This window comes from Mustela putorius, unplaced genomic scaffold (assembly GCF_011764305.1).
Source record: "Mustela putorius furo isolate JIRA1106 unplaced genomic scaffold, ASM1176430v1.1 tig00000145_pilon_pilon_pilon, whole genome shotgun sequence".
NCBI lineage: Eukaryota > Metazoa > Chordata > Mammalia > Carnivora > Mustelidae > Mustela > Mustela putorius.
Genome location: NW_025421294.1, coordinates 5405940 through 5433245, shown reverse-complemented (window position 1 = coordinate 5433245; position 27306 = coordinate 5405940). Strand labels below are relative to the sequence as shown.

Here is a 27306-nt window from a genome sequence, read left to right as displayed (position 1 = left end):
AGTACTCATCTTTTATTTACTTCACCAGGGCATATTAGCACCAAGTTAACTGCTCTTTGCAAGGGATGGAGGGAATTCAGTGCTGGGGCCACGCTGCTCATGGGCTGCCTCCCCTTCACTGAATAGATGGTGCTTTGGCTTGTCTTTTCAGGGCAGTATACAGAGGGGCCCTGGCAATTGTTGTGTATCGTCAGTAGCTTTCTCTGGCAAGCTCAGGGACATGAGCTGTGGTGTTGAGAGAGAAAGCAGGCGAGAAAATAGGGATGACCACGACTGAGTGTGCGGAACATCCCGTGCTGACTGTCCATAGCAAACCTGAAGTTTAGGTTGGTTTTTGAAGTCTGTGAGTCTCTTTTCCTTTCTGGGAAAAAACAAAAACAAAAACAAAAAACTAACCTCTACCTTAGGTCACGGCGTAGCTTATACACCTGACATGTAGTTTGAGCACACACAGTGACGGGTTTAAGTCAAACATACTCTTTACTGCAAGTAGTATCTTTACAAAGTAGCCATTTGGTTGGAGTTTGAGGTGTTGGTGTAGCACGGTGTACACACCTGTAGGATACAAAGCACATTCATCAAGAACCTGCTGCAAGCTACAAGTGTTCAAGTACAAAATACAAATAAGTACCCTCTTTTTTTCCCTTTTCTTTTGATCCCACCGTTGAAGCTTTTGATGGCCATGACACGAAATTACTTGTGGATAGGAAAAATATGAGCTAGCTGATTTAATTTAGGATTCTGGATTTGATTCTAGAATTTGACTTGCCCAAGAAACTTGGTTTCACATTTGATTGCCATTCAGAGTATCCATAAAAAATACAAAATAGTTGGTTGAGTGACTATTAAAATTATGCTTTATGATCTTTAGGCTTCATGAGTTTTTCTTCTTTGGTTGTTATCCCTTGCCTACTTTAAAACTCACAAAAATAGCACATTTATGTGCAAGCACACTCATCTAACCCACACACTCAAAAGCGCCCGCACACACACACACTTGCTTTCATATAAATAAATGCCCTTCTGCCATATCAAAGAAGGGACATCTGGAACCCATCACAATTGTCAGCAAAAGGGTCTGCCTGGTTGTTACTGAGCCAGTCTATCTTTTGCATGGCATCATTTCAGTAAGCTCAACACGCGTGCAACAGTCCCACGGGGCAGAAGCTGTTCTGTGGCCGGTGAGGATGTCAACACAACTGAGTTGGGGTGAACCAAAGAAGAACTGAGGCATCCTGTGTGATGGCAGCAAAGGGCCTGTTTCTTCGGTCTCTACCATACCCCTGGTCTGGCTTCTGCATGAAATCGAAATGTTTTTCTCTTAAAGTTTTAATGGAAATCTCAGCTTCACTTGCACAATGGCAAGTTGGCCACAGTCTTTTAGCACAGGATTTATAGACTCGCACAGCTGCAGTAACTGATGCACTGCCTTCAGCTAATTCCTTCACTGTTGTTCGGTTTAATATAGTTTATATATGGCTCACAGCAGTGTTCAGAACAGGGGGGTTATTCCTAAGGAAATTAAGTGGAATGAAGAAAAATCATATGAAATTTCATTACTTTTGATTTATAATTGCTCCTTAAATTACAGTTAAAAGCCCATTTTAGAATTTCAGTTGTGGTGCTGTTGTAGTGAGATAAAAGTATAGTAAATATTTTTAAGCTATGACTTAAGATTTCTGAATCTTCTTTTACTTCCATAGTTGACCAAGTCATAACAGCTACATTTTAAACAGTTTTAAATACAAATGGATTCAGTGTCATTGCTAAGTCCATAATAAAAATTATCTTAATGGTCCAAGGAGGTAAACAGGCTATTGGATTTACTCGAAAGAACACAGACGTTCCATAGTAAGCAAGTCTCCCTGTGTTGTTTGGATCTCTCTGATCTGGCATTCCCTCCTTAATACCGTGTCCAGCACTTTGGATCAATAAATCCCACTTCACAGAAGTTAAAATAATATTGAAATCCTGTCAGCTAGGGCTGACCAGTGGTTACGTTTTCCACAGGGTAATGCATTTGCAAGGACATCAATCCTCTTCCTCTGGGTGACTCTCTTTGATGGACGCATTTCCACGATGAAATGACAAGACGCTCTCTCTGGCTTTCGGTGGGTCAGTGTCCTTGGCAGGTCTTACAACACATCTGTCTGAAGTATGCTCGACTACAGAACTTGAACTTCAGCACCAGTGGGCAATAAGCCACTTTGTTCACATCTTTGCACTCTATCGAATGGGGGCAGAAAATGGAAAACAATTAGAGGCACATAAACAAGTGCATAAACAAGCCAATGGGACTGTGTGTTTGGTAAGGCCCCCCTTGCACCAGTCCGCCTTGGCTTCCACATCCATGTGGTTTTTGTTTTTGTTTTTGTTTTTAAGCATACCCTGTCTGGTACAGCCTACCAGAAACATTCTTTTGATAGATTTTAACACAATTAAAAAAAAAAACGATTGCAAGGCTTTTCTCCCAGACTTTTATAACTATGGTGCATGCCCACTGTGTCTTGAAAGAATTACCATTTGTTGGGATAAGTGATCACTTTAGACAGCTTGGAAACATGAGTCATTTTTCTTACAGCGCTTTTATTGCTTCTTTCTCAAGGGTTATTTTATTCGGCAGTGCAAGGTTATCCAAAATCAAACATGAGTTGCATTGTTTGATACCAAAGTACACATGTCTCAAGAGAATCTCTGCATCTGTGAGGCGTGGGGATGGGCCTGGGTGAATGAAAAGGATTGCTGACAGTGGCCTAGATTCAGCCACTACACTAGACAAAGAGGAAAACTTTGAGGGGTTGGCCTCAAATGGCAGCAGTCTGTGGGTTATGGAAACATGTAGAAATGTCTTTTTTTAATTTGGAAGTGAGACATGGCCTTCTTTTTTCCTATGTGTATTTTCTCCTCAGTGCTAGAGTTGCCACAGTTGAGGTCTGCAGTTCTTGCAGCCAGAAGGTGAATAAATGATTCTTTCTCCATCTCCCCTTGAAGCTGCTTGCAGAAGATGGGGCGAAGGGGCCAGTGTAGAGACAGGCACACCAGTCTTTGATCCTCAGCACCCCTCTCACCACCACATAACCCCGCTACTTCTAATAATGATGTTCTTCTCTAGTCCTCTGGTCACTTTTATCTGGGGATTTTAAAATACTTTGTAAACCTAGTAATTAAATTTCCATATGCCTCCCAGAATCAAAGTTCCACCCTCATTTTTCCAGGTGGTTAACTGAGGCATCCTGGGTAAACTGCTGAAGGTAATTAGAATCAGGCAGAACCCTGGGTGAAGTTCAATGTAACGGGACAGTTTTGTCTTTGCTGCTTGCTGGGTTATTTGCAAGTTTTTTTCCCCTGGCTTCAGAAATGCACTGAAGTTCTAAGAGATCATATACATGGTACAGAAGGCATCTATGAGAAACTTGAGGAATTATATATGAAGGAATGGGAAAGTTTTCCATTATTATTGAGAAGTAAGGTAACAATTTTATTGATCTCACATTCCAGGCTCTTTCAGTGAAAGACTTAAGTTTTATACGGGAGCCCTCAATCTTCTGTGAATATAAACGCTGTCACCATTGAACTTCTTTACTCACAATTTGACTTACAAAGAGAGTAAAAGTTAGAAATTTGAATAGAAACTTTCCACATTAGGATTCTCAGTAAACCTAAGCTTTGGCTGAAAGAAGGCCAGAGAGACAAGAAAACTTTCTTTAAATGTTGTACTAAAAAAGAAATCAGAAGATATTTTATGAATCAAGTATGAATTTGAGGCAAAAAGATCTCCACATATTTTAATTTGAAGGTCACTTGGCATTTTTTTTCTTCCTTTTCCTCTCTGTCATGACCAGTAAAAAGTAACCCAAACAGGTTTAGACTAAGAATATTTTCATGTTGGTGGGGGGAAGTTTTATCCATGTTACCAAGAGGAATATATTGTCAAGGTAAAGCAGTTATTAAAATGATGAGAAGGGCTCCTGGGTGGTTCAGCGGGTGAAGCATCTGCCTTGATCCCAGGGGCCTGGGATCGAGTCCTGCACCAGGCTCTCTGCTCAGCAGGGTGTCTGCTTCTCCTTCACACTTTCCCTCTGTGCTTTCTCTCTCAAATAAATAAATAAAATCTTTTTTTTAAAAAACATGAGAAAAGTCAACAAAGTATCATTCATCTTTAATTCTAAATCACCATCCTGGGGTGCCTGGGTGGCCCAGTAGGTTAAGCCTCTGCTTTTGGCTCAGGTCACGATTCTACGTTCCCGGGATCAAGCCCTGAGTCAGGCTCTCTGCTCAGCAGGGAGCCTGCTTCCCCTTCTCTCTCTGCCTGCCTTTCTGCCTACTTGTGATCTCTCTCTCTGTCAAATAAATAAATAAAATATTAAAAAAAAAATCACCATCCTAATGGGGCAGGCTGCCAGCAGAGCCCACCCCTCCGAGTTGGCAGTGAGGCTTGATGGGATCGCGTCAAGTACAAAATAAATTTTAGCCAAAACATAAAGATCGTTTAGTTGAGAAACAACAGAGAGAGGAGGACTGGTTGCTTTAATAGTACACGGAAATAAAATGAGAAGCCAGGCTGCCCTGGTTTAATCCTAGTTTTCTCATTTACTGACTTTATGCCTCTGAACAAACAGCCTCTCTGTGCCGGAGTTTCCCTCTCTGTAAACAGGGATGATGACAGCTCTTACTTCCACACATAACACGTCTATCCTATGATGCCACCTGGAGCAGTGCATATACAGTTTGTCAGCACTTGATAAATACACGACACTGAATTACAATCGTTGCTACCACTATTAGTTATTATGTCGTACCACCTGATGACAGTAATAGACTACTGCTGGCGCATTATTTAGATTACTACTGAGAAAAGGCTGTCCTATTGACATAAGTCAGTATTTTCTGGGGTTTAGTTTTATTGGGAGATTCATTACTCCATTTTTGGAAGAGTTGCTGCTAGTCTAGGAAAATACTGAGTTGAGCAAAATACAAACAAATGCATAGATTTTTCTTCTAGATTTAGACCTGGGAATCCAATTCCATGACAGATAATAACTAATGAATAAAAAATTCATAAGTTGTTCCTCCCTCCAATGACCCCACCATCCACCCATCCAGGCCATTACAAATATCCATAGCTTGAGATTCGGCTTCATGCTGGAAATGAGAGGACTCTACTCATCATGCAGAGGCCCAGAGCACAGTCCTTTGGCCACAAGCAGTGTCTAGCCTCGGGGTAGGCTGGAAGCCAGCTGCCAGGTTGTCCCTCTCTGAACTTTTCAATACCCCTCTCAAGTTTGTTGTCGACTAAGTTGATTCCAGCCAGCTTGACTGAAAGCAGGAAGTCATTTGGGTCTTGGGAGCGGGATCAAGTTTAGAGAGGCAGGCACTCCTGAAGAACTCATGCAACCTGCCCCAGCACCATAACACAGTGGTAAGGGGTGGCAGATCTGGAGTGAGTCCTGGGGGTGAATTCTGGAGCTACTTCCTCCCCTTATTTGATTGTCCTGGGCCAAGTTCCTTTACCTCTTTGAGCCTCAGTTTCTTCATCTGTGAAGTAGAGACCTGTGACAAGACCTCCTCATAGGATGTGGTAAAGTGAGGCACACATGACATAGTGCTTACAAAGAGCATTGCCCCCTGCCCCTCAACCCTCTTCCCTGGCACCTGGCACAGAGGAATCACTCAGTCCCTTAGCTCTCGTTATTACCACTAACACATCTGCCTCTGAGATCAATCATTGTATATAATGTCTCTGGGATCCCTAACACAATGTACCTAGGCTCTCACGGAGGGTTACACATTAGCATGCATGAGCAAATTAACAAAATACATCAAACAGAGAGCAGGTAAATCATAATGGTATAGGGTGGAGAGAGATGGAGGAGGAGCCAGGGTTGGGAATGCCAAGATGGGGACAATAGGCTTTGATGAGACATTAAAATGGAGACCCTGGGGCTGCCTGAGGACATGCAGCTTTGATGCACAAAGGAAGATCCCTGAGGAAGACCCCATTCCTACTTCTTGGTTTTGCCTTCTAGAGACGCCCAGACAGGGAGAATCAATCTATTTCTATGGAAATCTATTTATCAGAAAAGGTCAACCATGACTGGTCTTTTATTCTCTGCCTTTTAATGTCATAAGAGTTTGATACAGTAACGATCACATTAAAAATAACTTATTAAGTGCCTCCTATGTGCCAGGAATTGCCTGGCGATTTTACATACTTATATATCTAATCCTTTGATGTATATAAGACATCAGATTTACATAGATGGTAAAACTGAAACTCACAAACATTAGGAAAACTAGGCTGGTCACAGAGCTAGTCAGTCTAAGAGCTGGGGCTTGAACCCCTCAGTTTTGGCAGCATTCTGCCTGTTAAGACTTCTGTATTCTTGGCAGATACCAAACGTCGTGAGTCAACCCTGGGTGGGATCATCACCAGAAAATTTGCTTTGCCACCTTAAAAAAGGGGAATTTAAAAAACAAACAAACAAACAAAAAAAAAAAAAAAAAAAACCTACACCCGGTAGGGGGCTCAAACTCATAACCCCAAGATTAAGAGCTGCATGTTCCACTGACTAAGTCAGTCAGGTGACTAGAGAATGAGTAGGGTTTTTTAACAGGTATTTGAAATAGTCTAAACACTTTTCTTCAGCTTTATCCTCCTCCTTCAATTGTGTAAAATGACATAAGTGAAAGGTGATTTGAGACACACCAAGAAGTTTTAAATGCCCACTATTACAGAAAGCTGAATGTAATCTTAACTATATTCGGAAAAGTTTTAAATTATACTGGGCCATTCAGCCCATCTGCCACTTTGTAGCTTACCTAGAGAGGATCGACTTGTTGAGCTCTTGAATTGGCTCATTGACATTCTGCTGATATAGTCAAGAAGGCTTAATTGTAAAACTTACTAGCCTGCTTCATTCTCAAAGCCATTAAAAATATGAAATAATGTGGGGAGACTGGGTGGCTCAGTTGTTAAGCGTCTGCCTTTGGCTCAGGTCACAATCCCAGGGTCCTGGGATCAAGTCTGACATCAGGCTCCCTGCTCAGTGGAAAGCCTGCTTCTCCCTCTCCCACTCCCTCTGCTTGTGTTCCTGCTCTCGCTGGCTCTCTCTCTGTCAAATAAATAAAATCTTAAAAAAAAAAAAGAAACAATGTAAGTGACAAATCACTCAATTCTATACCTGAAATTAATATTACACTTTATGTTAACTAACTGGAATTTAAATAACTTAAAAAATAATCTTCTCACCCTTGAATTAATACATAGTACAGCTTACTATTTATGATAAAAACCATTCTGGAAAAGCTCTGCATAATTAAACCACAGTAATGATCACATTAAAAATAATGTGTTGAAATCAAAATAATAATAAATGTTCTGTTTTGGTTTCTGAATGATCTTCAGTAGGCATCGATTTCTAGATAATCTCTAAAATATTTAATAACCAAAAGCTTCTGTATACCTAAGGAAAACATAATCTGTAAATAAACTATTATACTAGGAGACCTATTAAAAGGAATCCTTTAGGGATGCCTGGGTGGCTCAGTGGGTTAAAGCCTCTGCCTTTGGCTCTGATCATGATCCCAGGGTCCTGGGATTGAGCCCCGCATAGCATTGGGCTCTCTGCTCAGCAGGGAGCCTGCTTCCCTCTGCCCCCCACCCCTGGCCCGCCTCTCTGACTACTTGTGATCTCTGTCAAATAAAGAAATAAAATCTTTAAAAAAAAAGAAAAAAAAGGAATCCTTTAGGTAGAATATTTTTGCAATATAATTACTTTTTAATTAATCTATTTGGAAGGTTTGGTCTTCACTATCATTTTCTTCATACAGATACACTTATATACTGCTTTTTAAGTAGTGGAATCTAAGTCAGCAGGGTCAAGGATTTTAAGATGAAGGAGCTTGATTTTTCTCTTCTGCCATCATCATGTACCAGCTAAGTATTGTCCTGGAAGAGAAAGATAAGACACTCATTCTACCTTTTCTCTTGTGAGGCTATGGGAAGATTAAGAGGTCCTAGCATGAGGTCTCTGGGAAATATTCTGTGGACCTAACTAGTCTCTTCTTTTTTACATCTCACCTCTCCCTGAAAATAAAATATCATTTTATCCAAGGCCAGATATTTCTAGTAGGGAGAACAATTTATGGAGTATTCCTTAATTCTTCTCAAGGACACTTGGGAGTATACCAAGGGCTGAAAGCCAACCCCTAGGCCCCACAAGGTGAAATAGACCCATTATTAGAATCTGAAGTAACCTGCCAGGTATGCTAGAGTGGGTCTCACTGGTAATCTGGATTTTGGTAGAGTTGAATGATAAAATGAGACAACCTGTTTCACAGGCAACACATGAATCTACTTATCATTGATGTGCCAATGTGTTTTTTCCCCAGGTGCTTTACATTAATCTTTCAAATCTCTGACTTAAAACACATGATTTTAAAATATTCGCACTGAACAGAGGCTTATAAATTTAGGATGCCATTGGATTTAGATTCATTGTGACTGTGAAGGCTTCGCTTGGTCCAAGGAGTACAAGAGCAACTCCTGAGATGTAGTGCTCTTGCCTCTATTTCATAAAACGCTACAAAGCCTAGCTATCATTGGAGTGACCTGGGGCACATAGGGACATAGCCTCTCATGACCAGGTTGGACCACTCAGCATCTTTCTATGGAGAATGCACACCCTGTGAGGCTGTAAACTCTTCCTGAGATTCGGAGGAAGAACACAGTAAGCAGAGAGTTACCACTTAAGTACTGTAGGGTCTATCTTTTGGATTACAAAAGTGCAACCAGCTATGCCTCTGTCAAACCATCCAGGGAGATGCGGAGCCTAGTGAGAGGTGAGATGGCAGAGGCTGTGCATGTGAATTTGTGGAGCAGGAGTTGGGGGTGAGGGGTGTGAACTCAGGATTTTTCCTTAAAAAACTGTACTTGAGCCCTTGATACATTAGATAGGCAGACTGGAAAAAGATAAACTAACAAGTTTCACTTGGGAAGTTGACATTATTCATTGCAGACTAGTCCGCCAACTTTTCATTGTCAAAGCAAGATGATGTCAACTTTAAAACTTGATTCCAGTTTTCATTTCACCATGGACTAAGCCATTCCTCTTTCTTTGTTTTCTCAGTTTCCCTTTACCCATTCTGATTCCCTGGATGCCACCCACATTCATCCTCTCAGTGGTATGATCCCAACACAAATCCCAGGGTTCCCTGTAAACCAGACAGCCAGGAATGTGAACCTGAGTGGAAAGGTTCATTATGAGCTTTTGAAAATGGCAAAGGAAAAAACAACTCTTCTCACCTCCTTGAAATCAAAGTCTTCAAATGAACTTCATTGTCTCTTTCACTGTTTTTTTTTTTTTTAAAGATTTTATGTATTTGACAGAAAAAGAGATAACAAGTAGGCAGAGTGGCAGGCAGAGAGAGAGGGAGAAGCATGTTCCCCACTGAGCAGACAACCCAATGTGGGGCTTAATCCCAGGACTGTGAGATCATGACCTGAACTGAAGGCAGAGGCTTAACCCACTGAGCCACCCAGGCTCTTTCACTGGTTTTAACACATCAGATGCCACTTTAAATCTCAAATCCAGGAGCTGTTTTGTTCTAGGGGTCTGATGAGATTTCTGGAGCTGTTCAGGCTTTCTCTGCGTTGTTCATTTGAACAACTTTGAACAGCAAAGCCACTGTTAGACAGCCTGAGCTGGTAAAGCAATGCACATTAACCACACTTTTCCTGGGTTGATTACCAGCTCATGGCACACCAGGAATTATTACCTGGCAGCAATAAATGCTAGATGACAGAGAGGCCTGTGCTATTGAGAGGCTGAAAAGACTCACCATTTAAACTACAAGGGAACCTGAAACTGCATAAAGGTAAATAAAATGGCATTTGGGATAGAATTTCAGGTAAGCTTGAGTAGGATAGTCCCAGCTGCCAGATGTACTTCAAAAAATTACTTTGAGTAGTACTTTAGATGCAGTAATACCCAGTATGTCTCATAAGTCACTCTTGGTGGCAGCGTAGAGTTACCTTCATGCTGGTGGTCTGTCAAAATCAAGCCTATAATGTTGTAACCCTTCACTGAAGGCTTTCAAGAATTAAAAACTAAAGCAGATGTTGAACAAGGCAAATTGTATTTCCCTCCATACTTCTATTTCCCTCTTACTAGTTATTATTTGTAATATCTTGATGCTCCACTTTTTAGTTTCAATCTCCTATTATTCTTTATTGTCTTTTTAAAAAAAGATTTTATTTACTTATTTGACAGACAAAAATCACAAGTAGGCAGAGAGGCAGGCAGAGAGAGAGGAGGAAGCAGGCTCCCTGCTGAGCAGAGAGCCCGATGCTGGGCTCAATCCCAGGACCCTGGGATCATGACCTGAGCCAAAGGCAGAGGCTTTAACCCCCTGAGCCACCCAGGCACCCCTATTCTTTATTGTCTTAACCTCCCTCCATTTCTTCTCTTTCCATTGTTTATTTATTTATTTTAAAAAAATCTTACTCAAATTCCATTATTTTATTATGGCTTTTGGGGATGAATGTGCTTAACTTCCTTATAGATTCCTAAATTCCTTATCATGATTTATTCCTAAATTCCGTACTTAGTAACCAAAATCTAAATGGGAGTCTTCCTGGACACTTCCAAATTTCTCATCTCCATGTCTGACTGTTCATCAGGTTCTTTTTATTCTCCTTTCCATTTTATACTTTTTTTTCTCATTCATTATTCTCCTTCTGATTTCTACTATACCTGCCTTAGTTCAAGCCTTCTTCATCTCAAGACTGGACTCTTCTTCCACACAAGGTTGACTTCCCACTGCCCCTTCACACTTCTGCCATCCCAAGCTTATCACTCCTCAATTTCCCTCACTTGTTCTCTAGGACTTACAGATAGAGTCCTAACTAGCTTCCACAGTATGCAGGACCCTCAAAACCAAGACCCTGTCTCTCTCTTTTTAGCCACATCTCCACTGCCTGCCATCTACCAACCCACTGCACCCATACTGAGCTACCCCCATGCCCCATGACTACACATACTCTTCCTCAGCTAGGAACACCCAGACCTCCATGTCTTCTTAGCAAACTGTTTCATACCTTCTAGTGCCCCACTCAAGCTTGCCTTCTCCATGATGCCTCTGCTGCTTATGTCCTCCTCAGTGTACTCACGGTAACTTCTTTCTGTCTTGTTAGAGTAGTGCCCATATTGTGAAAATTATTTGCTGCCACTCCCAATAAACTGTGCTCCCTTTGAGGACAAGGACCTTGTCACATTCCTTTCATAGCCCTAGTGCCTGGCACATAGTCAGTAATGTTTATTAGGTAAATAATAATGGTTGGGTGAATGGAGAAGAGTATTTAAAACCATTACCTTGAGGGATGGACAGATAGATATATATGTGATAAATCAAGCTCAGGAATATGATGAAGCTGGAATCCAGATGATGGGTGTTCATTGTATAATTCTTTCAACTTTGCTGTTATGTTTGACACTTTTTATTATTTTCATAATAAAATGTTAGAATGGAACCAATTCCTAAACTGTGGCTGTTAAAGCAATTCTCAAGATTCTATCCATTTCACCCATAGACACCCCACTGAAAAACCATATTTTAGATCCCAAGAGATCTCCGTTAGTCCTACTCTGTCTTGGGGGTAGAGCTGAACTAGTTTTTTCACAGCTTTCCACTAACAGTCGAAAGAACCTGATTCTGTGGGGGGAGGGGGGTCCTTTCCTACTTTCCTGCGGTAACCAAAGCATACTCCTTCCCCTACGACCAAACGTCTCTCCCAACTCTCCCTTAGTAACAGGCGTTTCTTCTCTCCCTGGTCTGACTTCCAGAAGTCATATTATTTATTTATTTATTTAAAAGATTTTATTAATTTGAGAGAGAGAGAGAAAGAAAGCACAAGCAGAAAGGAGGGGTAGAGGGAAGAACAGGCTCCCTGTTGAGCAGGGAGCCCAACTCAGGGGTTGGATCAGGACCTGAGTGGAAAGCAGACGTTTAACTGACTGAACCACCCCGGTGCCCCCCAGAAGTCAGATTAGATTACTCATAATAACTTCATGCAAGAATCTCTTCTCTTTTGAAATCAATGTTATCTGTACATTCCATATCTTTATGAATGACAACTTATGATTTAATTCAACCGTTTCATCCTCTTTCCCAGGGCACACACTGGGTTGTTTTTCCAACCACACATAATAGCTGGTTCACAAACCACTTTAGTCTATGAAGCTTGCCTTGATCTATAAGGTTAAAGTCACTAGTCTTCCATTTCAACTCTCTAACTCTCTCAGCACTATGTTAACTGCTCCACATAACACCTTCTACCTTCCTTTTTTTTTTTTCTCTTTGAGTATCTTCCCTGTAAGACGATGAACTTATAAATGCACTTGAATTTTCTATAATGAATGACCAAGGCTGGCCACAACAAGCATTTGATAATTAGCTGCTGATGAAATGAACTGATAGTTTCAGGTATTTAAATGTATTCAATATATGTTATTAGGAAGCCAAAGAGAACACAAAACAAGTTATGACAGATATACCCACTTTAAATCTAATTTCGTAAGAGCCATCCTCTTTCTTTTCAATGAGTAGGCAGCTTTAGGGAATAATAGTTCTAAGATTAGTCATATTTTGTAGGATTAATAATTTCCTAAAAGTTTCCTCCTTTACTAAGAAGGCTAAAAATACTGTCTTAACTGCTTACGTCAAATTAATATTAACAAAAAGTGATTTGGCCAGGAAGATTAAATGGCCATGAGGTGTTTCTCCAGATAATTCAAGAAACCTCAGATTAACACCTATCCATTTTAGGAGAATTTCTTTAAGGTAGAAGTAAGTCCAGGTGCAAATGATATATTTTGCCCACCCTGAAAACTTTGCATCTCCAGCTGTGAAGATTATGGATGATAGCCACTATGAAAAAAAAAACTTTGGGGGAAATTACTAAAATTCCTAAAATGAAGCTATAAACTGCTTCGTATATATTGCAATATATATATATTGCTGTGGGAATGTTAAAAAGCCAGTTCTTTCAGCAATGACTGAGCCTAAATCTAATGACTCAGCATGATGGTCAAGCTATAAGTGTTGCAACTTTATAACCAGCAACTCTTTTTCATGCTAAAATACCATCCTTAAAGAGTGAATTAAGAATAGCATAAAACTGTTGAAACTGACATGTCCTTGGGCTCTGCCGTATCTGGGTTCAAATCCTGAGTCTACTAATTTGGGCAAGTCACTATCATTCTCTGCACCTCAGTTTCCTCCTCAGTAATACCAGCTGTTGGAAGGTAATTATCGTAATTATCTTTATCTTCTTTTCTACAATGAGAAAATTAACATTTGAAACACAGTTTCAAACATATGCTTTAATTATATGTATAACAAGCATGAATTTTAATCTTCATGATGGTATGTTTCTCCAAAAAGAAACAGAAGTTTTCACTTCAAACTGTGGTTCATTAGAAATCATCTCTCAATTCTGGCACAAGTCAAACATAGAATGCTAGGTTGGATGTGACATTAGAGGTTACCCACTCCAATCTCTCATGGTATAGATAAGCCAACTTAGCTCCAGAAAGGCTAAGTGATTAACAAGGCCATATAGTTAGTGTCAGAGTCAGGGAAAAAAATGTAGGTTTCCTTATCACATATCTAGTAAATGTGCAGCTTTCACAAAAGCTCTGTACAAACTACACTAACAACGGTGTCTTTATGGAGCTCTTCAAACCCTGGGAACCAGTACAGGTGAGTCACTAGACACACAGGCCCTTTCTCCATGGGAAACTCACCTTCAGTATTGGAAATGGGGGTACTGTCACATTTGCTTTCACACTGCTGCATTGATGGAGGTCGAACAGTTTCTGGACAGTCAACAGATGCCTGTCCAGTGTAGGAGAGACACTGCACAGTCCTCATCTGCTGGCCAAGGCCACACTGAGCAGAACACTAAACCCAAAGACACAAGGAGAAACAAAATACTGAGATCAATAATTTTCAACAGGTAAAAAGATATTATATCTTCTCAAATACCATATATATATATTATCTTTTAAAGTCCATATGAAGTTCATCTTGGAGAGGGGTATGATTAAGTCATCCTCCTCTAGAACTGGTTTGGAAATTCACAGATCATGTGATTACCCTAGAAAACGGAAGCAATATAGCTCCCAAGGAACAAGAGTTTTCTTGGGCTACTTTTCTAACAGTTCCAAGTAGGTGAACTGTCACAGGAGCACAATAAGAAAATCCTCAGGATGAAGTAGATTAGAGATTCTGGGGTTGGATATCACTTGTGCTCCCTATTTATTATAGGCTTTCAGGCAAACAATCTGATGGTCTACCGGAGCACTGTGTATCTGATCAAAATGTGAGTTCAGTATAAGAACAGTGACTGCTGTGCAGGCTGGTGATGGGGACCAGTTTAAAAAAAAAAAAAAAAAAGAGCTTAAATAAGTATTCTGAGTTTTCTAAGATGTCAGTCACACAAATGTGAACCAAGCAGCATGTCTCCCTCTTCTTTTTCATCTATTAGGAATTTAGTTACTTCTGAATTGAAGTTACTCTCAGAGTGACCTAGTTTCAGCTAGGACTAATCAGCTGTCCAGGCTGAAGAATGAAGCTAGGTCTACCCTTTAGGCCTGCCACCCAGAATGCCAGCAAAGCCTGTGAGATTTGGGATCAAGGAGATGAGCTCGCCAGTGCCAAGACAGGTGATGGTGATGTTTACAAGGTAAACAAACTGAGGCCCTATTGAATTTATTTGTTAAAAGCTCTCAAAGCACTTACAGGACTTGCAAGGATATTCATAGACACATTTATTTTAAAAAAGTTTAAATACAAAATGATGAACAAACGGGACCATAAACATGTACTAAAGCATCCTTGAGAATATATTTTTACCAGTTAATTTTAATGTTAGGAAACTGAATTTAAAATACAGATGAGAAGAAAAGGACTTGACAATATTTTAAAAAACAATCTGTAACTGATTACTATAAATTTGGCAAAATCACTAATATGCAAAAACTTTCAACTGACTTTTATATAATAGTGCATTGCAACAAAGAATATGTAAGGAAGGAAATGTCTACCTGGTTTAAATAAAAATTATGAAAGCATGTCTGTTCTGATTCTTTAATAGCATATCAATTCCATATTATGAAACTTACACTTCCACAGTAACACACATAATTGCTTGTAATTATGTGTGTCATGTGTAGCCATTTAAATATTTTATAAATTAAATACTGCTATACAAACGCAAATTATTAATGATTTGTTATACAAATGCAAATGTTAACTATGTTATGATCATATTTTTTCTTGTTTACCCACGGGGCTGACTAAGCACAGAGAAAGTGTATTTATTTGCCTTAATGAAGACTGAAAATCTTTTGCCCTCTCCCAAATGTAACGAAAGAGGTCCAGATACTGCTATACTCTAGAAATACCTAAGTTTGGCCAGAATTTTGCCAACTACTTCTATGCAATACCATTTTAAAGAAGTAATGGCAGGTCCGAAACCATACTCGCATAGTTATGTATCATGATTTATTTGGGCCTCAGATTTTAGGAAACCACTAGCTACAAGGTTAATTATAAGACCACAGGAAAAGGGCAATAACGATCTAGAAACTTACTTTCTGGAGCATTTTTTAAAAATGTAACCTAATAGATTCTCTTTTAGACATACAAAAGAATAAAACTCAATTTTCCTTTTAATCAAACATACCAGTTTGTTTTAAAAGGATTTAAGGTGATCATCTATTAGATAGCAAAATTTTAAAGTAAGAATAAAAAAAGAAAAAATGTAAATTAGAACATAAAATGTGTCTAATAAAAATACATATGAATAGCCTTATATACTGGCTTCCCAACTCCTCATATCCATCAGAGAAGCCCATTGAAGAATAAATATTAATAATATTGCAAAGACTGATCAACGTGACGCCCATAACTTTTCTGTGAAGTTAAGGAGCTACTGTGCAAGTAGTAAAGTTAAGACACTGATATTAACTGATTTGTTCTTGAAGTAGTTGAGAGACAGGACTAGAATCCAAAGTTTTTTTGGCTTGCTCAAATATCTGCCCATATAGACTCCTTCTCTATCCATTTTGAGTTAAAATGTTAAGATCCAAGAACTAGGTAAAATTAGGAAGTGTTTGGGCATGGAAGAGACACAGCTAAATGGGTCTATGTGTGGCAGCTGCTGCGTGTGCATTTTTTTCATTCTTGTATCTCATACCTAGATTTCTCAGTGGTGTTACTCAACTCTTAAGCTCTCATAATGACCCAGGCAGGAAACTCAAGGGTCTCAAGGTACTGCTTCCGTAGGAGCCTCCTCAGTGCAACTGCCTTACCTGGCCCCAGTCTCCAGTCACCCAGCGAGGAGGAGGGCAGCGGCCCAAACTGCAGCGGATACGGACAGGGGGTTTGCTCTCTTCTGGACACTGCGCAGCTGGGAATGTTTTAGAGAGGTCACTGCTCTTGCACAGAACAATCCGATGCTTGAATCCTGGACCACATTTGGGAGTACACTGGAAATGAAACAAATAAATAACGACATTCTAAAGATACAGGAAAATTGGAGGAAAATCTTTCTTGAAGTAAAGGTGTTTGGGTATACAATATGCATATACACTACATTCTGGGCAAAGTCTTTCAGATATGAAAATTCCTTAAGTTTTTAGGCAGAAGTATTTTTATTTTTTTCCCTAAGGACTTTAAGGGCTAACGCCAAAGTTTGCTTTTCTTGGCTAACTTATTTTCTTCTTTTATTGTTTATTAGTAGGTTTATTCCTTGATTCCTCCCTATCCTTGGCCACATTCAGCTGTGATAAGATGCTGCTAATTTTTGGAATGTGGAATCTTTGGTTTCCTACTTGCTGGATGTAGTCTTCCAAAAAGAATCCTTCCATTATCCGTAGACCGTGAGAACTCATCTTTGTGAGGCAGGCTAGGGGTTGACTGAGGTGTGTTTTCTTAGAGTGTGGTAACTAAGAATACATGGCCATTGGTGAAGTTTATTGCACAGAAAATCTCTGGATTTCCTCTGTCCATAATGAATTTCCCAAACATAATGAATTTTGACTGTTCTTTAGTTGAATCAGTCTGACATTCATACTGAGGAAAAGATGCTTCTTCCTATGTCACAAAGTCTATTATTTATCTTCTCTCCAGGTTAAGTGGAATGTTCTCTTTCTAGAGTCACCTATGAAACATAGTTGGACTAAAGTCTCCAACTTTCTCCCCTGCACATCTGAAACCTTCCTTAAAATCTGTTCTTCCTCTCAGTCAAGTGATGAACTTACCCATAACACTTTGAAAACATGTTTCTATACCTTTCATTAAAAGAAAGAAAGAAAGGGGAAATTTCCAGATCTACTCTAAGAGTTACACTAGACTGAGTAGAAGGGGATATAAAAATGAATAAGATTATCCCTACCTTCCAGAAGCTAATGGATTGATTGATTTTGGAAGGAGGGATGGGGTGAGAGAGAGAGAGAGAGAGAATGAGAGAGAATCCTCAAGTTGACTCCCTGGTGAGTGTGGAGCCCCTACAGCTCTCTCACATCTATTGATTTCTCTTGGTCTCCACTGTCACTAACTTACTTCAGAAGAACATCATTTTCTTCATGTAATATTGCACTGGCTTTCTTTTCTTTCCTTTTCTTCCTTCCTTCCTTCTATCCTTCCTTCCTTCCTTCCTTCCTTCCTTCCTTCTTTTAGATTTTATTTATTTGACAGAGAGAGAGAGAGAGACACCAAAAGAGGCACTACAAGCCTGGGGAGTGGGAGAGGGAGAAGCAGGCTCTCCACCAAGCAGGGAGATGGATGTGGGGCTTGATACCAGGACCCTGGGATCATGACCTGAGCCCAAGGCAGACACACCTAACGTCTGCACCTAGGTGCCCCCGCACTGGCTTTCTAAGAGGTCTCCTGTTTCTTGCTCTTATCTCAGTTCACTCTCCAAAGGAGAAATCCAATTATATGCTCTCATGATTAAAACAGAAAAATCCTTCAATGGCTTGCTATTGTCTACAAGATAAAATTCAAATTCTAAATATGCTTACTATATCCTGATAGGAAGGCTACGCTTACCTCTTCAGACTCATCGCTCCACACTAATGTGCTGTATTCTCCAGGGCTAGCCCAGTGCCACACACAATGCCAATGCTGCTGTCATTTCCGTTAGTTAACCACTACTAAAAATATGATGATAATAGCAGATACCATTTAATAAACATGGTATACACCAAGTGTCGTGCTAAGTGCTATAATTTACATGGTCTTCACAAAAGTACTGTCAGATGACAATTATTACTCTGTTTTTAAAATGAGGAAACAGTCTAAAAGCAAGTGGTAGAGTCTGCAGCTACTAAATGGCAGACCCAATACTAACTCCCACTGTCTCCTGGATGTTAGGCATTATGCTATGTGCTCTGCACTTACTATCTTATGTAATCATCATAACACTCCCAATACTTTATATTTCAAGAAACCAAGACATGCAATCATCTCCTGCATGTGTTTTGTAGAATGAATAAAGCCCTGATTCTATTCTCTTGAGCATGCCTCTCTCGTGTCTAGTCCTCCTGACTTTGCACGAAGTCTTCCCACCATCCACCAGCGTTAGAAGCCAAAGCCTTAGAAGATAGTTCTGTCACTTTCTTATTGCTTAGTATTATCATCAATAATAACACTACTACCTTATATCTCATTAGAGTTTCACAGCTCACACATGAAACGCTTTCAAAGACATTGCTCTTACACAAATGTTTGAGAACAGTTACAGATAAGGAAAGCTTAAGTCATTTAAGGTGAAACAGCAAATGGTAGAGGAGGAACTAAATTTTAGGCCTTGTGATCCACATTATAGCTCTCAGCAGCAGAAACAAAGTCATGGGAACACATAAGAAGTATTAACTAATTATTAAAAAATAAATTTAGATACAAAAGGAAGAATAATTCTGACTTTAGGGAGATAGGCAAAAATACATAGGAAAGATAAGAAATTCAATTTTAGTATTTTAAGCTACGATTAGTTTTCCATATTGGCAACATTTATTAATAAATACACTTGTGCCACTCCCCTCTCCCTTTACATTTTAAAAGCATATGTATGTGTATAAAAGCTGGAGACATATGCTTTTTCATATTTGAATACCTTTTTCCAGTAGCAAGAAGCTTCTGTTATTATTTGAAGAATGTGGTAATATCTAGCAGTTTTTGCTAAGAGCCTATGTCAAAGTCCTGCTAACAGTTAGGGGAGCAAGACAATGCAATGAGAGACCATTCATTCATTCATGTCAAGAAGTTCCCAGGAAACCAAAAACAAACTGAAACAAGTAACACTAGTATCAAGAGGGAGAAGAATAAAAAGAGAAAGCAACACTAATATTTATTAAGCACCAGACCGTTCTAAGTACTTTGCATGTCATACTCTACCTGATCCTCACAGAAACGTTAGGAAGTACTATTTTCACACCTACTCCATAGGTGAGAAACTGAAGCATTGAGAAAGATTTACAGATAAATTCAGATAGCAAGTTTCTACCAGAACAAAGCTCTGAAAGATAAATATACTGAGACATAAACTCTCTGTGGGACAACATATGATTATTCGCAAAACTGAGAATACAATGACAACCTCTACTGAGGCAAAAAATAATTTTAGAAAATTATAGCCCAACTCCATTAAATAAGCTGAGGATATTCCTTCCCATTGCACTGGAAGTAGGGATTCTCAAAATAATGAATGACTGAAAACTACATTTCTGCCAGTTTCTGATTCAATAAATACACTGCAGACCTAGCCACAAATACTACATGTCTGTGGCCAAAGCCTCACCTCTGCTCTCTGCAAATATTGTACTTCTTAAGGGAGATTATAAAATTCAGTTGCTTGTAAAAAAAAAAAAAAACAGTAAAGGCATTAGGGATGCCACTTAGACCAGGTTCATCCAAAGAGAGCTCTATCTGGCAAATTATTTTGATCTTAGGTCAGAGATGTTCAAGCAGAGATGTCTCTCAGCTTCTTTTTATTTTTATTTCTTCCTTCTGCTTTATACAGCCTACATTTCATCTCTCTAGCCTTCTGATAAACATGTTTATCCATCTGATAGTTTCAGTTTTATTTAACTGTCTAAAAAAATAAGAAATTTTTGGGGTGCCTGGGTGGCTCAGTGGGTTAAAGCCTCTGCCTTCGGCTCAGGTCGTGATCCCAGGGTCCTGGGATTGAGCCCCGCATCGGGCTCTCTGCTCAGTGGGGAGCTTGCTTCCCCCTCTCTGCCTGCCTCTCTGCCTGCTTGTGATCTCTCTCTCAAATCCAAAAATAAAATCTTTTAAAAAAATAAATAAATTAAATAAAATAAAATAATAGGAAATTTTAGAAAAGCAAGAAGTAGCCATGATTAGGTATATGATTAATAGGTATTAATGCTTCAGAGCATTCTTCAGAAATAATCATTGGTCTCTGCCCACATAAAGGGTAGATTTTTACATATATATATATATTTTTTACTACACACTAAAATTCATTAGTAACAATTAGATATTGAATCCTGAGTTGAGTAATAGAATTCGCTTTTTTAGATGAAAGCATAGTTATAAACATCAAAATCTATTCCATTCATTCTCACAATAAATTATAGGTTGCTGTGTAGAAGATACTATTTCAGTGGACAATCCATCTTTTTTTTTTTTAAGATTATATTTATTTATTTGACACAGAGAGAGAGATCACAAGTAGGCAGAGCAGCAGGTAGAGAGAGAGTGGGGAAGCAGGTTCCTTTGTGAGCAGAGAGCCCAATGCAGGGCTCGATTCCAGGGACGCTGAGATCATGACCTGAACCGAAGGCAGAGGCTTAACCCACTGAGCCGCCCAGGAGCCCTGAATCCATTCTTTGGTAAATTATTTCTCGCTACTTTTCTTTATTGCAGGTAAATACCTATTTTTCTTATTTATTCATAAAATCAAAATTTCACAATTATTTAAAATATGACCAGACCATTTGTTTTGTGTTTTCATCTCAGTAGGATTTCATCTCAGGTTAATTTTTATGAGAGATGCATTTATGCTTTAGCTTTAATGATCAATGATTAAAAAGAAAAAACATATTTTGTAGAGAAAAGTATTTGGAACCACACCAGGGAAAAGAATTTGGCTCTCATATGTAAAGGATAGAAATTACCATTTTGCGGTTGGACTGAGTTCTCTCTGGAGAGATAGGTTTAATTCACTTTGTTATAGCACCAGAGTAGAACCTAAGAATCAGCAAGGCGATTCTTCAAATACAAAGCACAGTCCCCTGAAGGTAGGTTTTCCACCCTTTCCAACACCCCATGCCCCTCAGTCCTTCTTAAGTAATGCTACCTGAATGTACATCCTATAAAATCAATTGAATATGATGCCAGCAGTTATCCTCTTGTCCAAGAGTAAGTACAAGAAACAGATCTTTTTCAATGGTTGCTCTGTGGGAGTCAAAAGAAACTATTCCAATACATCAAAAGAATGGCTTAGGATTGTTGGAGCCCATCCACAGAATGCAGCAATGCTTTTAAAAGTTATTTGCCAAGAGAGGGCAAAAAGAGAAAACCATTTAAGTCCAACATAGCATGGGTGATCCCAAGAGTGAAGCTAGATTATAGGAAATGGAAAGCCGTGCCTTCATTACTTTCACAAAAGATTGCTGAAGAGCCATTTTCCACCAAGGTAATTTGGCTTTTTTTTTTTTTTCCTTTTGCCATAAACACGGGGTGGGTTTCACTGATGGGGAAAACGAAAAATGGTTCCTGGCTTTGGAACAATGGAAATTTTATATTAGAGCGCTGGCAAAGAAAAGGAAAAGGTCAAAGGGTACATTCCTCTTGCTGCAACATGTTTTCACCAGTTGAACCTCTCCCTTGTGATTAGCACAGCTCAGACAGCTGATAGTTGGAAGTGGGGAAGGGGCTGAAAAAAGAGGGAAGTTTCCAGGGGCGTGTCAAAAGAATATTGTGTGAAATATTTGTAGCAGTTAACTAAAAAAGATAGAATATGCCCTGCTCTGCTGCTAGGACCTCCTCTTTTCATTAGTGGGAGGTATTCTGTTCCTTTAGGTAGAATAGGCTCCTTGTTCTCACTTTGATCTCCATAGCTACTCAGACATTTATTTCACTTAATATTACTTACTTTCGTTTATTTTTAATCCATCTAGGGAAGAAGTGGCCATCCTAGTAAAGTAAGGAAATGGAAGTGTGAGAGTGGACCACTCCTTTGGAAAATAAATAGGAAAGCCTATATGGCATAAAGCTTAGGTCCTTTTTCCTGAGGAAGATCCAAAGAATAAAGATGATGGTACAGACAGTGTTCAACTAGAATCTTTGAGATGATAATGGCAGCATTTCTTGACCTATGCCTACCCCTACAGTTTTCTCAGATTGTCTGTGGAGAGACAACAGCAGCCACCAATGCTTCCCTTGAAACAGTAGTCCCAACATGTGCATACCACATCCTCCGCACTACCTCTTTCTCCTAAGCTTTGACTTAGCTATCTTTTTTTTCCTAATTAATTTTTTAAAATCTTTATATATTTTATTGTTTTTGAGCGCATGTACATGAGCAGCTGTGGGGGTTGAGGTGGGTGGCAGGAGGGGCAGAGGGAGAGAGAGAAAATGTTTTTTTTTTTAAAGATTTCATTTATTTGTTTGACAGAGAGACAGAGCTCACAAGTAGGCAGAGAGACAGACAGAGAGAGAGGGGGAGGCAGGCTCCCTGCCAAGCACAGAGCCCGATGTGGGGCTCAATTCCAGGACCCTGAGATCATGACCTGAGGCAAAGCAGTGGCTTAACCCACTGACTCACCCAGGCGCCCCGAGAGAAAGAAAATCTTAGGCAGGCTTCGTGCTTATCACAGAGCCCACACAGGCTTGATCTCATGCAGGGCTTGATCTCAGAGCCCTGAGATCATGACCTCAACCCACATCAAGAGTCAGGTGCTTAACCAACTGAGCCACTCAGGAGCTCCTGACTTAGCTACCTTAAAGAAGGTAGCAGAAATGTGATTAAAAGCCCACCTAACTTATTCATGTTATTCTTCAGGCAGGCTCCAGGAGTGCTTAAGAGCCCCTCAGACCTATTTGAGCAAGTCACCTCTAAGAATGGATAGGTAAGAATCAAAATTCTAGGGGCACCCAGGTGGCTCAGTTGGTTAAGCATCTTGATTCTGGCTCAGGCTTTGATCTCAGGGTCCTGAGATGGGGTGTCATGTAGGGCTCTGGGCTAGGTGTGGAGCCTGCTTCCGATTCTCTCTCTCCCCGTCCCTCTCTCCCCGTCCCTCTGTCCTTCCCCGCCCCACTGCTTGCTTGCGTGTGCTCTCTCTCTAAAAACAAACAAACAAGAGAGAATCAAAATTCGAAGAGTAGGGCAATTACAACCTATATGAAGTTGATTTCAGAAGAAAACTTTAAAATGGTATTTGAAATGGAAATAACAATAACTATGCATATGCCATTTCTCAAGGTGATTATATTTATTTTATGTTAAAATAAAAATCTACTGATACATAAAAGTGTAGATCAAGAGATCAACGTGAAATCTGTGCGTGTGGTTTTAGTGTTTTCATGGTTTGCAGAAATTTCTTCTTGTGTCTGCTTATGAACTTAATTACTTTTTTCCACTTTGGGTAGAAAGGTGATGTTTAAGTTTCTGTATTCAATCCTTTTTACTTGGACCACAAAATCTCTGTGTTTCTACTCAGTTGTTTCAGGAATATTTTCTGAATAAGTAACTGAATAAATAACTTTATTCTGACATCAGGAATATCTTCTCCAGTTTCTCTAATCTCTTCCCTATTTCATATCCTGTATTTCAATATTCAGTTTAATTCCCATCACCTAAAAATCTTTCTGATCCTACCTCAGTCTATTCTGACCTTCTCAGCTCTAAATTTCTATATCACTTATACATTTCTACCTCATTTGTTAAACACTCTTATATTATTCTCTAGTTGTTGTTTTTTTTTAAAGATTTTATTTATTTATTTGACAGAGACAGATCACAAGTAGGCAGAGGCAGACAGAGAGAGAGAGAGAGGGGGAAGCAGGCTCCCTGCTGAGCAGACAGCCCGATGTGGGGCTCGATCCCAGGGCCCTGGAACCATGACCCGAGCTGAAGGCAGAGGCTTTAATCCACTGAGTCACCCAGGTGCCCTCTCTAGTTGTTTCATGGACATTTACTTTCCCAAGTTTACAGGATTCCTTTGTGTTATTTGTAGTGACCATTCCAGTGTGTTTATTTAGCACTAAATTATAAGTAGGGACTTGACCTGAAACCTTAAAACTGTTGAAGACAAAAGTCATGTCTTCCACTATGGTTTTCTAATAACAAATTTGTCATCATTCTCAGTAACTACTTGTGAACTTCTAGAGGGTCTTAGGCACTGAATTTCAGGTAAAATTACCAATTTATGAATAACTCTGTAGAATGTCTATTCTTTATCAGTAGGTTTTATCTTTCAAATCAATTTAGGAGGGGCACCTTTGTGGCTCAGTTGGTTAAGCAAATGCCTTTGGCTCGGGTTATGATCCTAGAATCCCAGGATCAAGTCCCACATTGGGCTCCCTGCTCAGCAGGGAGTCTGCTTCTCCCTCTGACACTCCCCCTTCTTGTGCTCTCTCTCTCTCTCAATAAATAAATAAACAAAACCTTTAAAAAAAATCAATTTAGGAGTTAATCCACTCACTTTTAAGGAACAGAAACTTCATATTGTTTTCCATAACCACTCAGTGAATAATACCAAGCATATCTCTGCATTTGATTGAAACACAAAAGTTAAGTAGGCAGATGTAATTACTGGAGCTGGAGTTTGGCCAGGAAACTTGGGAGAACACTCCCAACTCCCACCACAGATTCCATAGATAACCACAATGGGTCAGAATCTCCCATTTCCATGTACCACCTTAAACACAGTCCCTTTTTTAGGCCCATGCCTCTAGTAAAATAAGGCCACTCTAGAAGTAAGATTCAGAAGGGGAAAAGTTACATCTGGGGGTTCCTAAAGAATAATGTATGTTTTTTGTTTGTTTGTTTGTTTGTTTATTAATTATTATTATTATTTTAACAAACTTATGAGGTCTACAGGAAATACCCAAAGCAAGTGCCACAATGTTTCCAGCAGGAATGCATCCTGTTGGGCTAAATTGGAAGAATGACCTTTAGTTATATAGCCAGGTACTCATTCTTTTTAGTATTAACCAACACTACAGAAGAATTCAACTCTTCTTTGGGAAATGTGGAGAATGGCATGGTGTTTATATGTTTATGTCTCATGCAGAATGAGGAGTCAAGAATTAACTCTACCTCTTACCTTATTTTTCATAAGACCATTTTTCTGAGTCCTTTGGATTGTTTTAGGCTCTTTTATACACATGTATGCTGGAAAACCATTATCTTAGGTCTCCCTCTCCGAGCATATAAGCAGAGGTAATGATAAAATCTGAATTTGACTTTTTGGTATATTATAACCCTCAAATCCATGTTTCTTCCCCAGATGCAACAGAAGCAATTAAAACATATTTAGGTACATAGTAAGTGATTAAAAATTGATAAATATTTGTATGTATGAATTATGTAGTTAGGCTACATTACACGAGGAGAAAAGATCTATCACTAATTCTGAGCTTATTTTGCTGCTCAAGAAGAGCAAAGAAGAAAAAGAAGAATAGCAAAGAAGGAGAAAAATCACTTATGTGAGTACTCACTATTATATTCTTTCAAATTCACTTTGGGTTTATTTTTAATCACATTGATGTCTAGTTTTTCATTGATTTCCTTAACTATGTCCCCCCTCCAAAAAAACCCCTTACTTCCTGACAAGCAGTAATAAAATATAACAGGACCAAATTTACTGTTAAGGAGTCCCTACTTGTTGAGTTCTAAGGCGTTCACATGCTTAGGTGTCCTTAGTATTAAATGCTTTGGATCTCAAAATATATAGCCTCATGTTTCCTTACTTCTGACCAGTCCAAAGCCACCCACTGAGGTGGACAAGACTGGTTGTTGCAGGACTCTTTTTCAATAGGCCGGTGTGTTAAACAACCACTGTAGTCCAGTGTCTCCTCCTCAGAAGGTCCAATCTTCCTGATGCAGAGCACTGCCCTGGTGCGCATTCCACCATCACAAGTCTTGCTACACTCCAACCAATCCCCAATGAACCACCTGCAGCAAGAAGTGGAAGAAACACAGAACATTTCCTCAGTGTAGCCAGAGATTTTTAGCTGAGTGAAAGCACTTTTGTCAATGGATTACATTCTCTCCCTAAAAGAGCTGACATTTCAGTGTTGGTTGATGTGAGAAATGACAAATGGAAGGGCTGCTAAGGAAAAGATAACACATGGTCAGCTGCCTTCCAAGTGTAGTGTGTGGGCTTTGAAGCAGACAGAATTCAGGTCCAAACAAGTAATGCAATGTATGTTCTTAACCACACTGATATCTCCCCTTTTCTAAATTAATTTTTTAAATGAAGATAACAATATACATCATGAGACTGTGATGAGGATTAAGTAAAATAATAAATATGAGGCTTCCAGTTATGTGCTAGGTCAGAGTTTAACAACCAAGTCTGTATGGGAGGGCAGGGGTCTTGATTTGTTCCATTTGCCAATTTCGTGATGTGAATGCCCATCATGAGTTTCAACCTACATCCTTGCCATGCTGAATGTATCAAGAGAAGATCTGCTCATAATGGGATTTCTGGAGCCAGTAGTAGCTTGCTTTAGCAAACCACTGAAAGCTTCTAACATTGTGTCTGACATCCAACAAAAAAGTGGCAGAAGCTTTATTTATTATCACATTGAGGCAGGTTCTCCTGCAATCAAGGATTTTGTGCTAAAACCACATTAAAGGAGGTAGGAATTTGCTTTTTTGTTTGTTTGTTTGTTTTTCAGAAATGCATGTCAGGCTCTGCATAAGATAGAAGGCCTTTACTATGCTAATGGGGCAGAGAGAGCCCAGGTGTCCATCCTGAAGATGTAGGAGTCTTTAAACACCTGCACCAGGAGCAGAGCCTGAGCCAGCTTCGTGAAAACATGGAGGTCCCTTGTTTTGATCCCTCTACTCCTGAAAACAGCTTCTATGCAGCTAGTGTGTGAAACCGAAAACAAAACTAACACGTTTCACGTTTATAGGTGAACCACTCTTTTCCCCTAAAGTCATCACTGAACTTTCACATATATGTAATTTCAATGTGTGTATATGTGTGTGCATGTGTGTATGTACGTAAAACATCTGCAGAACTCACTCTCTGAGGG

The 27306-nt window shown here is 39.5% G+C and overlaps 1 protein-coding gene across 4 annotated transcripts in view; it reads right to left on the bottom strand.

Moving 5' to 3' along the window:
- Positions 1-461: 461 nt before the first annotated feature.
- The window catches only part of ADAMTS6 (ADAM metallopeptidase with thrombospondin type 1 motif 6), a 304096-nt gene continuing 277251 nt past the window's right edge, over positions 462-27306 (bottom strand). For 3 of the 4 annotated variants that reach the window (XM_004764549.3, XM_004764548.3, XM_004764551.3), the window contains 4 exons: positions 26011-26215; positions 16377-16553; positions 13806-13962; positions 462-2226 (listed from right to left, as the gene is read on the bottom strand). In XM_004764549.3, coding sequence (XP_004764606.1) covers positions 2117-2226; positions 13806-13962; positions 16377-16553; positions 26011-26215 — 649 coding nt within the window. In that variant the 3' untranslated portion in view covers positions 462-2116. Of the gene's footprint in view, positions 2227-13805; positions 13963-16376; positions 16554-26010; positions 26216-27306 lie in introns of those variants that run through there. The other variant, XR_006605319.1, reaches the window with a different exon arrangement.